At 36.5% G+C, this 14,449-nt stretch overlaps 1 protein-coding gene across 1 annotated transcript in view; it reads right to left on the bottom strand.

Annotated features, from left to right (window-relative positions):
* Nucleotides 1-2,549: 2,549 nt before the first annotated feature.
* ADAMTSL3 (ADAMTS like 3) overlaps nucleotides 2,550-14,449 on the bottom strand; it is a 192,842-nt gene continuing 180,942 nt past the window's right edge. Inside the window, exons 25-31 of the mRNA XM_059823708.1 lie at nucleotides 13,704-13,823; nucleotides 12,687-12,899; nucleotides 10,068-10,251; nucleotides 7,307-7,511; nucleotides 6,323-6,432; nucleotides 4,608-4,822; nucleotides 2,550-4,074 (exon numbers count right to left, since the gene is read on the bottom strand). Of these exons, the coding sequence (XP_059679691.1) occupies nucleotides 3,965-4,074; nucleotides 4,608-4,822; nucleotides 6,323-6,432; nucleotides 7,307-7,511; nucleotides 10,068-10,251; nucleotides 12,687-12,899; nucleotides 13,704-13,823 (1,157 nt within the window). The 3' untranslated portion in view covers nucleotides 2,550-3,964. The remainder of the gene's footprint in view (nucleotides 4,075-4,607; nucleotides 4,823-6,322; nucleotides 6,433-7,306; nucleotides 7,512-10,067; nucleotides 10,252-12,686; nucleotides 12,900-13,703; nucleotides 13,824-14,449) is intronic.

Here is a 14,449-nt window from a genome sequence, read left to right as displayed (position 1 = left end):
GGAAACAAAAACTCTTATAGGAATTGTATATGCAATGATTATGCTTCTGTATGAGATATTTAGTATTTTCTTTATGTGTCTTTACCTGATTTTGGGAAATCTAGATGAACTGATTTCAGTCCTATTATGTTCATGATTTAAACAACTCTCAATAAATAGTTCTATGATTAATAGTATTATCATGTTCTATCACAGTACTGCAGTATGATTTTTTTCAGTATTACGTATCTTGTACACATTGGTATACAGAAGTCATTTGGGTTCTGAAGAATTATGTATTCTTACTTCATAAACCAAATAGAAGGACTAAGATCAATGCTTGAAACATGTTGAAAGCAGGAACTGGATCATATGCAAGGAAGAAAGCTGAACCAAGCATATTAGCTGTGCATAAAAGCACTGCATGAGAGAGCTCCAGACATTATTACAGCATCAGTTACTTTTTGGTAAATTTTGTCTTTGTACTGTGTTTTTGTAGTATGACTTACTCTGTTAATGAAACAACAATTCAATTAAACTTTTCTCTCTGAAATTATTCATGTCCCCAGCTAGTAAAGGCATGTTTTGGATAGTGCTTGAAGAAGGGCAATGTAAAGCTGTGATACCCTAAAAGCAGGACAGGAGAAAGTCCAATTCATTGTCATCCTCTGTACCACAGAAGAAAACAAACTACAAACACCCTTTTCTGTATGAAACTTGAGTCATTCTCTCTCTGGCCACAACTGAGGAAACAAAGTCAAAACTTCACACAGTTACACCTACCCAAGTCCATATCCTATACACAATCTTGGTACCTCATGAAAAGCTTACAGAAGCTTCTAATATCCTCCAGCTCTCTTTCTTAGGGAGGAAGAAAACTCATTGAGAAATGCAATCTGAATCCATGAAGTTACATGTGCCTGCTGAAAATGGCTCCTCCCCTGGGTTTGTGAGTGAGCCCAGATGCTTTTTGTAATTTTCACAGCTGTTTTTTTAGTTCTCAAGGCATTTGCCTCCCCCCACACACACACCCCTTAAGTTATGGAAAGTCATTTGCTGCCACCTACCAGCACAGTACAAAAATTCTTGAGAGGAAGTGGAGGGCATATTCAGATACATTTAACAGTTCCTCTGCAGATGTGTTTGAAGACTTTTTTAGGGTGGAGGGGGCACATTCCTTATCATTTTGCCCTTTATGTTTTCCCCTCAGTTTAATAGTGAAAGAGAGAAGCCTTTATTACATTACAGTTGAAAGAGCCACACCCTACTGATTGTGTTTCCAGGAAAAGCATCAAATGATGTTATAAGCCTTCAGACAGTGTTCAATACTTGAGGTCAACTTTTTCATAAGCAACATATTATTGAAATGCAGACAAAATGAACTGCAGGCTGGAAAACTAATATTTCTCAAAATAACAGCGTTAAAAAAGCATTTTATGATGTCATGCTAAACCAAGATGTTTAAGTGGAAAAGTTACTCATGGATTCAACTGCTATTCCAAAAGTGCTTTTCGTGCACTGTGCTATACAGCATGCACCACAGAACTGCTGTACAGAGTCTTTTTTTTTTTTTTTAAAGACTGCACAGAAAGAATGCATTGGTGACACAAAAGGATAACTCTGAAATACCACCATTTCATTGCTAGACATTTATTTTCACTTTAATAAAATTTTTTAAGGCTTTTCTTGTTCATATTATTTATGAGACTCTTCTTTCTAAAGACTATTACACATACTAGATATTCTGAAACAAGTTTTTTTCACATAGCTATTGCCATCACCCACTAAATACACAACATAGAGCTGTTCTGTTGGGTCTAAATGAACTCTGCTTGGTGCAGTACATGAAGGCCTGGCAAAGAAATGTAACTTTATTCCACCTTTGTACAGAATCCTGATTCTAGATTTCAATGAGTCAGAGCTGACTTACATGGATTTTGGCAAATTCTCTTCCCCACTTTTTCAGTCAGGTTATATCTATGTTCCCTCTTAATAGCAGTGCAAAGCAGACTGTAACGAAGCTGAGAATCTGTCTGATAAGCTGTCAAAAATAAGAATTAATCTTAGCTTTGAAAAAATCCCAGAACTATGGGCATAGTAGGTTGATAAAATAACACTTGGAATGAAAGCATGGCTACCATGAAAATCACAGTAATAAACAATCTCTGGGTAATCAAAGCATTGAATAATCAAACTAGACTTTATTTCAGAAATATCAAAACTACGTTCAAGAAAGCTAAATATTAGACATCTTCAGTTACTGGAGAAGCAATAAAATAATCTACAGAGGAATGTCATGCCAATTGCAATAACAAACATTTACAGCACTGCTTCTGTGTAGCATGCATGCTTAACCAAAGACAAAATTAAAGCAACAAAAAACCGCTGTGTGTTAACATTTGGAAACTTTAAATATAAAGGAAAAACATGAATAAGAAATTTCGGTAATAAGAAAAAATATATGTCCAAAAATCTTTATTAAACACTGTACAAAACAAAATATTGCACTTTTAAATCAGACAATAAATATCTACAAAAGTATCTTACAAATGTTTTCTTTTAATTTAAAAAACTGCTTAAACAATCAAGACCCATTGCTGATTAAAAAGGTAATGATCAGGAATATCCTCTCCTTGCAGTCAGCCTTGGACACAATAGTCCACATTAAACATTTTCTATACAGTAGTGCTAATCTAATTTTCAGTGATGCAAACCCATTGTGCAGGAATGCTGTTTCTAAAACCATTCTTACAGCATACCCACTAATTAGCATGTAATGGAGTTCAGTAATGTAACACAAGATCCAAGTCAATACAAGCATATAGGCCTCCAATATGTGCAGTAGTTTGGAAACTACAGAAGAAAAAAACCAAACATCTATCTGCTGCCTCTTATGGGGTTCTCTTCTTGCAGCCTTAATGAGACAATCTGCAATATGGAAAATAATTTACCAGGGAATATCATAATCAGAATTTATCAACTTGCAAAAGACTGAAATGGTTAATGGTCATGATGAAAAAACATCTTGATGGAAAACTGCTCAAAACAGATTTCTTGCACTTATCTCTCTTCATAATTAATAATTATTCCTTGGACATTTTTCCCCATTAAGGGGGGGAAAAAAAAATTTATTCAAGATCGAAAATCTGACAGCTGTGTTTGGCCAGTTATTGGCTCCCCATTTGACTTGATGTGCAAGAGAACAGGGCTCACAAATGTTTCATTCACAGCTCTGACAAGAAAGCCTTGTGTCTAATTTAAAATCAGTAGAAAAGTCTAATCATGGCAGAACTTTGATTGTACTTCAGTGACTGGAGCAGAATAGAAACAATGGAAAATGACACCTCATTTATTCAAAACAGATCTATTGCTGTTTTGAAAATTGTACTAGCATCCACAATGTCTTTTACTGCATACACATAAATACAAGCATGAAAAATGAAATGTACTTCTGTGTATCCATCTGACAGCTAATATCAGTGAAAGATATACTGTGAGATTGACCCTTAAGCTTAAGCTGTTTATGAAAACGAAGTCACTGCCAAAAATTTTACAGCTACAAGCCACAGCTTCTATAAATTTTAAAATTGTGTTAAATTTGATAAAACATTAAAAACAAAACCTAGGGGTAAAAATTAAGCACTACCTAGTGCTTTTAGATAATGCTTTTTCCTCTGATAAAATTGGAATGTGATGGCCTGTGGAATTTTACAGATGATATGCCATGACACTATCTTCCTAATCCAGACACGAAAATGTTTAAAACATTAAAAATTCCATTGCAAAGAGTGGATAATAAAAGATCCCAGAAAAAATACCCTGTCCAGCATATCAATCTGCAATACTGTTTTTTCATTAGCCCCATGTTTCCATTTAACTGTTATGACTAATGTCTTATTTACAAGTATATACTTTGAGCAGGCTAGTTTAATGAACCTCTCTTCTCATCTCTTCACTGCAGCATCATGAACTTTCCATAGAAGAGTTACATTTCTTGACATGATTGACAACATCTTTGTTTGTAGATGTCTATCAAGCATAACTTTAGTTGCTTTACATATGTACAGTAGTGAGTTGTATCCTTGCATTCGCCTTCTGAAAAATATATTTAAACATTAAAAGGCTTTATGATGGACAAAAGGTAAACAGTAGAACTTACCATTGTAATTGTAAACAACTGATGGATTCCTGGTAGCTTTGTAATTATTTTACTTTGCATTTCTGGCAACAGCGAATACAAAGCTAAGCTAGGTCACAAATAAGAGGTGTGATCTCACTGCACTCATTTACCTATTGTCTGTTTCAGAAAACTACCCCATCTTTCAGGAATTAACAGCTTGCTCAGAGACTTATGAGTCACAACTGGCAGTGTCATGTAGGGAAGTTTGCATAATACAACATCCTAAATATCCTGTTTCTGAAAGTGCTTTTGAGGCTTTACCATCAAACTGGCCTACTCATAGAGAAAAATAACCCCAAGATTATGAAGTACTCCTTGGAGAGGATAGTTTTACCTTTGATGTACAATCAAATGCTTGTAGAATCATTAATGTACAACTGTGAGTCACTTTCTAATATAACTGCTACAAACTGTTACTATGCTCATATATAAATAAACATTTACATACTGCCACAGGATGTGACATTGCAGTGTTGCCAGGTCACTGGTCTCTTCCTCCATCTGCAATACTGATCAGCCACAGGTTTGTTATTCTTTCTGTGTACACAGTACACTCGTCTTGACTGAAATCCATTCCCACAGTCCACACTGCAAGGCCTCCAAGGGCCTGTCCGCCAATAGACATCACATGCCTCTGAAGAACAGTTTCTTCTGACAGGAGATCTATGGAGGAAATTAATGGCAGTTAAATGTTTACTTTTGTGCTAAACCCTTTTTCACAGAATGATAGAACCAATGTTGGACAGGACTTCTGGAGACTGATTAGTCCACACCCCCTGCTCATAGGACAGTAAACTAGACCAGATTGCTCAAGACAGTCTCCATTTGTGTTTTGAATATCTCCAAGGATGGAGACTCCACAGCCTTTTTGGGTAACCTGTTCCAGTGTTTGAGAACCCTCACAGTAAAAGAAGTTTTTCCTAATACTTAAGTTGAATTTCCTGTATTTCATTTTGTGCCCATTCATCATGCCCATTCATCAGGCCCTGTTTCTTCAAACCAATTCCTTAATCCTGTAATAGAAAAATGTTATACCTTTAGGAAAACTTAACTGACCTGAAATGTTGCATACTGGATGCCACAAGTGCTTTGTGCATAACCTCTCTTCTGAACACAAGTAATATTTCTATGCTAACACTGAACCTCCTTAAACATTTGAAGCCGCCAAAGTGAAATCCTGGCTCTTAGTAATAAATGGAAGTTTCACCATGTACTTCAGTGGAGCCAAAATTTCATTGTGTGTGCAGCAAAAATGCTTTAAAATGCTCACAATTCAGAAGCACTTGTATAGCAAGAAATATGAAGAGCTGTCTTCAGTAATCTAGAAATAAGGTAACAATTCCCACGTACATACTTGTTACCCATTTATTCCCTGCTCTTCATTGCCCTACCTACACATTTGGTTTGGAACAAAGTTCTGTGCCCCCAGACCCTCACATTCAGTTTTAATTTGTCTTTAATTCGGCCTTTTTGAGATTATGGTGTTTTACAGAGACTGCTATCCATCCGTGTGCTATAGCATAGCCCCAAGCAAATCTGCCGATTAAGATTCTGTGGAGGTGTAAAGCCTGTGCTTTTTGAAATGAATGGAGTTGTTTAAAGACAGTAAGACAAATTAACGGAGTTCTTACAAAGAATGTGTACCTTAAAGTAAAAAGTCACACCTTCTCCACCATTCAGTTTTTACATACCTCAACAGTACATACTAAGAGGCAGAATGAGATCTATTTATGCAGAGAAGTACACCTTATTTCAGTAATCATAAACTAGTAAGCCAATTTACATGGTCCGCAAAATAAGGCCCAGGAAAGCTCTTATTATATAACATCCGGGCAGCAGTAGACCAGAATAAAAATTAATGTCAGAAGAGACCACATTCAGCAGTAATAAAAAAAAGCTAAGCCAGATCACTCCAATTAATACTTTCTTTTTGGGAATCAAGATTCTCTCACTCTGTTCCTGGCTTTGCCGTTAGCACAGTGGAGGGCACTGATCCTCTTTGGGTTTCTGAATTCATCCAATGTATACAAAGGGATGACTGTCACTACCTCCTTTCCTTGTGTTTGATACATAAGAATTTGCATATTTATACTGCGTTAATAATCCTGTATCTTTAATTTGATCATCTGAAGACTCTAACTTGTACTGCTTCAAACTGTGTACCTCTTTCTTTCATCACAAGAAGAGTTTGGCACCGAAGATCCATTACGAAGTTGACATATAAAGTGACGATGCTGTAAACCTACAGGGCGGTCTACACAGCGACCAGAACACTAAAAAGTGAGAGAAAAGGGTGAGGGGAAAGAAAAAGAAACAACCAAGTTAGTAACAACAGAATCACCCTTCTAGGCAGTTACCCAGTCACACAACCCAGTCATAATTCTTGCTCTGTATTTCTCCTTCTTCAACCCTATCACACCTCAGTTAGGATAAGGCCTAGATATTTTGGATTCTCCGTGTGCAATTTTGCTAAGATACTGACTTTACTACCTATTCATAAAGCTAAATCCATTGTCTATGCTCTCATCATTTCACATCTCTAGTGCTACAACATTCTTTCTGTAGCTCTGACAATCACAAACTTGCCTTGCTAATACCTGTATTGGGAATGTGGCAACAGTAATTCTCTTAATTCATTACTTTGCTCATTGAATAGTAAATACTGTATTAATAATTATAGAAATCATATAAAAAAACACGAGTTTACTGTGCAAATGAGAAAACAGAAAACATAATACACAGAACTCTGCTTTCTTAAATACTGTGGCAACTGCTTTTGAAGAACATTGATGTATCTTTATTTGGGGACTTCACAAGTATAGCTATGCAAACTGTGTTCTTATAAGACTGCAATAAAAGCAATATACTAGCTTAAAAATGCAATACATAGTAATGGATTAGCTTATAAAATATACTGAAACTAATACTCAGGTTTCAGATCACAGCGTCGACAAATAAAAGAAGCTCAGACATCACAAAATGAAAAAAAAAAAACCAGGATTTTTAATTCACTGGTCTGAAAAGTAATTACAACTAGTGCCACATAGCTCTTCCTTTGTGCAAGGGAATAGACATGCAGCCAACGGTGTGATGACACTGACACACTTTTATAACATAAGGAGTTTCCAGACAAACTCTGTAACTTACCTGTCCTTTTGTCTGTATTGTCCCTGCTGCACACAAATGACCCATACAGGGTTTTCTTCCCACAGGAGGATCTCTGTGTACACAAGCATCTGGTAGCAGTGCCAGCACACTGCCATTGGCTTTTACTTGTTGACAAGTTATTTGTCGATAGCGAAATCCATTGCCGCAAGATGCAGAGCACTCAGACCATGGACTAGTTACCCACCTACAGGATGCAAAGACAAATTTTTAGCAACTGTGAAAGCATTGCAAACTTGCTGGTAGTTTGCAGCGATCTGTTTACAAATAAAAGTCAAAAGAACTTGTCACTGCAGGTTTTAGATGTGAGAGAAGGTGGAATCAGCTTTTTCTGTTGTTAAGCCAGATCTTATAAATTTGGTTAACTGATGACTTCTAAGATAACTGTGCTTCAATATATGCTAACAGAAGTTACGCTGCTTGTTACCCAAAAGGTTATATTAGGTAAACCTATAGAACCTGCTGGATTTAACATTTGTGAAGGAAGGACAGCGCACTTTTCCAAAACTTATAAAATGAAAGGTACTGATTTAATTACTACTAAGGTGACGGGTGTCATAACTCATCCAGATTTGTTACATCAAGGTCTTGCTAGATAATGGCTCAAGCAGAACACACTATTTATTGATTAGAAGTTGCAAAGATTTAGTCTGTCTTGGCAGCTAGGAACAATACTGGGGAAGCAGCAGGTGGTAATACAATTTATTTGCCTTGATCTTTTAATGAATCTAGGCTAGACATACAGAATGGGACTTCCTGTGTAGCACAACTGTGATAACGGGAAAAATATTCTATTCTCTTTAGCAATTATTTCATTTTCTTACAGTCAAACAGTTTATATCCATTCAAGGAAGATTAATCTTTTACAGTCTGGACTCGTCTTTTTCTCCCTTTTAAAGCTCAAGTATTTTTGCAAACATTTGGTGCAGTACATGCACAGCAAGTCAGCAAGGCCCAAATTTAGCAAACACTTAGAGCACAAGTTAAGTACATGCTTAAACCCTTATATTTGGTTAATTGTACTTCTATGCTGTGCTGGAGATACGCGATTAAATGCATGCAAAACACTTTGAATAAGGGCCCATGACACCGACTGTACATCTAAAGCCTTTGTAATTCTAAGGATACTTTCTAAAGAGTTGCCTCAGGATGAGAATATCATGCAGAAATCAGTAAAAGGGGAAATGGAAAGGGAAGTCTGAACATTTTACACTTCCCTCACAGGTCAGTAATCACAGGGAAGGGGAGAGGTTGGAGGCACTAGGAACCAGACACAGGGCTATTTTCCAGGCACCTGGGATGCACTTCCTACATAGGAAGCGTGGAATACTTCATAAAAGAAAAACAATTTGTATGTTAGCATACATGTATAATTCAAGGTAGAGCTAATTATGTTAGTACACACACAATTCCCTTCCACTGGTAAATACATAAAGCCAAATTAAAAGCAAAATAAATCTAAGCATTTTAATAAAAGAGAATTTAGGTCCCAGTCTGTTTGGCCATATGAAATAACTGATTGGTTTTTGTGGTGAATACTCTGGGTCCAGTGATAATCAGATTGTTTAGTTTTGCACTGCAGTCCACTGAAAAGGCATGACCTTGCTTAGGGGAGCACCGGGCCCTCTAGTATCTTCCTAACTCTCTGTCGTCTGCTCTGGATGGCTGAATTTTAAGAGGGAAACCTGCAACTAAGTCTGTGTTTCAAACTATTAGTTCTATTTCAGTATTTTTCCACTGGCAAAAAGTTTGCTTGTTATGGGCTGGCTGGAATTCAAACTCACAATTTAAGGTGATCTGGTTTTTTGGCTGCTAATAACGAAATGTAAACAAATTTCTCCTCATATTTATCTGTTGCTATGTTTTCTGTATTTAGAACAAGAGTTTAGAACATACTGGCAATATGCACTCCCACAATGTCAGTTAAGGTCTTAACACTTCTCTCCGAACATTTTCCAGTGAGGGACAACTCCAAAATGTATGCATGACTTTTCATCCCTCATGGATTTTTACGTTGCTGACAGTGATGGCCAATTCTTTTAAGCAACGGAAAGCACTTGTTTTGAGGATGCCTGTGGGATTTCCTGCTAAAAACCTAGAGCAAAGCCTTGTTGAGCTGGAATGCTCAGTGCAACTGAAGAAGTCTAGAGGTAAGGTTTTGGCTTTTGGAATCAAATGTTGTAGCCTACTTGCCTGTGATATAAAGATTTTCTGCCCCAAGATCACAAGGTACCCCAGCGGATCCAGCAAGGAAATTGGCAGGGAAGCACATGCAAAGAGCATGATGCTGTGGTGAGGGGGCATTAGAGACAAATGAGGTATTCCACAGCAAACATCCCACTCAGAGCTCTCCTGGCATGGAAGGAGGGAACAAAGATTCTGCTCACAAGTATCCTGGCAGCTCTAAACATAATGAGTTTTCTCTCAGGGCGTTGGCACAGATTCCACAAAACTAGCACATCACAATGTCTCAGAGAGACCTCCAGCTGAGCTTTTAAGGTGTTAATGTGGTAGCAGCAAGACTTGCTGCAGCAGCATGGACACTTGTACAAATCTCATTTAGTCAGCTGAATCAAGAGTTCCCCTACTTGCTTATGATCCATTTTCACATCTCTCATGCTTTAGGGTTCATGGTAAAATAAAACCCACGTTTCAGAGTATAAACACAGAAACAATTGCAGCAGGTTGTGAGTGCATTTTAATACACATAGAGCACACAGAAATAGAGTAGAAAGAAGTTTACCTGGCAGGGCAGTCATTTGAGTTGCATGACTGGTAAATAATCACTGGCTTTTGCAGCTCTCTGCATAACAATTCATTTACTTTCTGTTTCCCTGCATTCATGCACTGTAGTCTTCTGGAGCGAGTTCCTGAATTCCCACAGCTGGCAGAGCAAGTACTCCACTCAGCGTATTCCCATTTATAATCTAAGAAATGCGATTGAAAATAGTGTGAGAGAGGCACTATACATTGTAACTGTGTAACATTTTAATGATTTGGCAGCATATTCTGTAAGCTAGATAGATACTGCATCCTCTGTAGAAAAGCAAATATTTCAGCATTGTGAAAAGGGACCATAATCCAAAGTAGAATTTAGTCCTACTCAGCTTTCCTTCAAGTTCAGCCCTTAAACATGAGCATGAAGCTTTCTAGAAGGCAAATGGGATCAGCATATGTGCACATGAAGGGCGGAACCTGGCTCAGAGTAGGTACTGATGCACTTCTTTTAAAACTTTCATAACATTTTTATACAATGAGCATTAAAAAGAGGAAACTGTAAATCAGGCTCTCTAGGTTTCCTACTGTTCTATGGCAAGTATATTCTGAAGAAAACTCATGTTACTCCAGACACTTCACATAATTTCAGGATTTAAGAGAATCCTGTACTAAACTATAGAAAAGTATTTGATGCATAAATAATCCACCACCGAGGCATCTGGCAAGATGAAAAAGGAATTTTGTTTTAAAGAGCATTTTATATAAAAAACCAATCACCTCTAACAATTACTACCTTTATATTAAGTCACAATTCCACACTTACCCTTTCCCCAGCAATTTTTTTTTTTGACGCTTGGTAAAAGATGAAGTACTACGCAATGTTGACAGATTTTTATGTGATCACAGAAGGAGTCAGATTTTTCTGTAATAACCAAGAATAATTGATAGCTACCAGCTGTGTCCACAGGCTCACTCTTCCAGCACATAATGAATTCTTGAACTTATTGTTTTTCAATGTTTTCTTATTACTTCTGGGTTTCTTAAAATAATACAAAAGGGCCTTTTTCAAAGTAGAAACAGTTAAATTTACTGACTGCAACTATGATGGAGAGACTGTATTGTTTGTTTAACTAGGATGATACTGCTCAGAAGTGCCCTCAATATGCCTACCACCGAAGTTTTGCAGTCTTACAAATGCATGGGTATTTCAGTGATGAAAAATTTACAATAAGCGACAATCAGAGTTAAAGCTCACAACTGGAAAATGGAATCTCCCCAAAATACTGACCAGCCTGACTGGAAAGGGTATTGGGCAACCAAGGCAATCCAGCTGAAGACTACAGGTGGATAGTTCAATACCTGGCTAGACCTGTTCAGAAATTCTAACTTTAATGAGATCTATATTAGGACCAAGATCTGGATACTTTTTTTTTTATAGGCTCTATTAGGGTATTTTCTGATTCAGTTCATAAATATTTTGATTTACTTTTTATTTTAAAAATGAACATTTTGATCATAGCTATGTTGCAGTAAAATTACTTTGTAAATGTAACTGACTCTGCAACCCCACGTAGACAGAACCATTCTTGATCATAAAAGTAATCCACTGGAAGCCACTGAGAGTACACTTATACACAGTGTGGGAGATTTGCACAATCTGATCTTACAGCTTGAGTCCTTTGCACATAAACAGTAAGCCAAACCATATTGATAGGATAATAGATAAATCACATAAGAAAACTTTCAATTTTAACAGATACTTGTTTTTAAACCCGATTTGCATTCCCTGGGTATTGATTGGTTAGAAAGTATTTTTTTAAAACTGTCAAATGGAGTTTGGTGCTTTGCTGCCAGACTCTTAGTAGGATCTAAGTTCCTAACTCTCTTTTTTAAAGCCCAATTATAATGTAATTAATTTCTAAAGCACTTCAAATGTCTACAAACTTTATTAAATGTTTGCAGATGCAGCCTATTGTCCTGCTGGTGCATATGTAAGATTCTTCTCAAATTCATCTGTAATCATCTGATGCACATTTTATAACTTACTAATGGAAATGTAATTTTGTGCAAGCACGTTACATTGGAGAACATTACAAAACGTTCTTGAAAACTTAACACTGAAATTTATGATTGTGCCATAGTACATTGATATGTTTAAGGGTGACTACAATAAGATGGCTACCACATCATTGGAATGACACTGGAATATGGCAATTATATGAAAATTATTTTTATTATAATTGAGATATTTCCAAAGATGAACTCAAAATCAGTTTTGTTTCAGTTTGGTGGACTGTCATGGCAGCAATTTGTATGATTTTCTGAAGGGGAAATTGAGAAAACCTGCCTGGTTTAAAACTGTTTAAGCAGCAAGACACTGAATCAGGCAACATTCTCTCAGCTTCGCAGCTACACAGGTAAGAAATGAGAACCCCCACATGATATTTGGATACACGTTAATTCCCATATCCAACTCTATGGACATTGTCTATTGACTTAAATGGGACTATTCACATATGTGAATTTAAATGTGTATTTACGAATTACTTTCTATGTATAAAAGCAGGTTAGGTTTCAGGGAAGTCTTTACAGAATGAAAGAAAATATTTAAAAATTTAAGAATGTGTCATAATTTTCAACAAACCTTCCTCCTTGACATTTACCCAAACTGACATTGGTTTTACTCTAGCTGAAGTCCAACATTGGAATTGTCCGGCAAATTGACCAGAGTTGGTGTTCACCTCTAGGATACGACCCCCAGCCAGGGTTCGGTATTCCAAGGTCTTAATGTCCTCAATTGGACTACCTCTGAAAAGCCAGTGAACTGTATTTCTGTAGCTGGGCAGCACCGGGCAACCTAAAAATCAACAGCATTTTAGCAGGTTTTTCTAAATACATTGAAATGTTTGTGAATAAGCATGTATGATTTTGTGAGTCTATGTAAAAGACCTTACCAGTCTAAATTAAAACAAGAGTATGCTTAAATTCACTGAAATCCAAGCTATGGCCCAAAATCCTGACTGCCCCTTGACGGTTATCAGCTGTATAAGCTGATGTATACTTACCATGGCTCTTTATATTTTCCCTTCCAGTAAGTTCTGACAAACTTAATTTCTGTATGAACGAAGTGGGTAGGGGAAATAATTATTTAAATGGAATGAAGATTTCATCCCAGACTACAATATGCAAATAGGTTTGTACTGAAAGAGTTCTATCTGTTTTGGAAACGAGTCATAAACACGTTAAATGAAATTGCTGCATTTTCACTCCACAGGCACAAACAGGGATGGAAACAGAGTTATTCATTCAGAGAGAAAAATAAAAAAACAGTTCTAGATCCCAGCTGAATCCCCTCCCATCATTTTCAAGTGAAGCTCAAAGAGAAATTACGCAGCTTCTGTCTCATGGTGAGTCACCTAGACAATGCCTAAAGGGTCACCATTTTAAAACATTTTTTGAAAAGCTGAGTCAAAAAATAATTGTCTCTCACTCTGAAGCTCTCTCCCTGATAACAGAAAGCTACGATATGGTTAGGAAATCCAGAAGGTCACCAAACCCAGACTCATAGGAATTACACTCACTTTCTCCATGGGGCCCTCTCCATTTTAATGAAATGAATAAATAATATCATTTAAAAGACAAAGCAGAAAACATAACATACCTATTCTTAGTGGATCTCCAGGTACCACACTGACATTTGTACCAATTCCAGATGCCATTAGGACACACTTTCTTCTGCTTCCCTTTGATAATAGAGTGTTATTCTCTATATATCTTTGTTCTGTAACACAAAGCATAAGATCTCTTCTGAGCAAGAATTAAAATCAAGATGCTAAAAAAAAAAATTGTATCAAATATCCAAGATGCTAGTTATGAAGCAGAAGGGTAACAGCACTTTAGAATTCTTCTGGATCGACTTCATTTATGCAGTTAAATCACCTGTCTAAGAAATATACTTCAGATATGTAAACAGGGAAATGCATAAATTATTTATAATGTTTATTCAAGTTTTTAAATTAATTGTATTTATTGAATTTTATTTATTAGAAAAATAAGCCTTTAACACTTAGTGTAAAAACAAGATTTACAGGATGTATGGTGTATTTCCTGTTTCTCATGACAATGTTGTTTATTATTTCATTACCAGTCATTCACATACAGAAATTTTAAGAAAAATAATTCTCTCAGTGGAATCAGGCCAATTCCTCTGTCCCATTAGATGGAATTATGACAAAGTGCTACACCAGAAAAAAAGAAGAAAATATCTTAAAATCTCATTATGCATAGAGATAGCATAATGTATGCAGAATCATATGCCTATCACTATAGCAACTCCTCCTTTTTATCGTATGCCAGATGGGATAACTGCCAAAAATGTGGGCAAATTGTCAGTAACACACAGTTCTT

This window comes from Gavia stellata, chromosome 13 (assembly GCF_030936135.1).
Source record: "Gavia stellata isolate bGavSte3 chromosome 13, bGavSte3.hap2, whole genome shotgun sequence".
Lineage (NCBI taxonomy): Eukaryota > Metazoa > Chordata > Aves > Gaviiformes > Gaviidae > Gavia > Gavia stellata.
The sequence above is the reverse complement of the archived record's forward strand: the minus strand, read 5'-3'. Positions and strand labels throughout refer to the sequence as shown.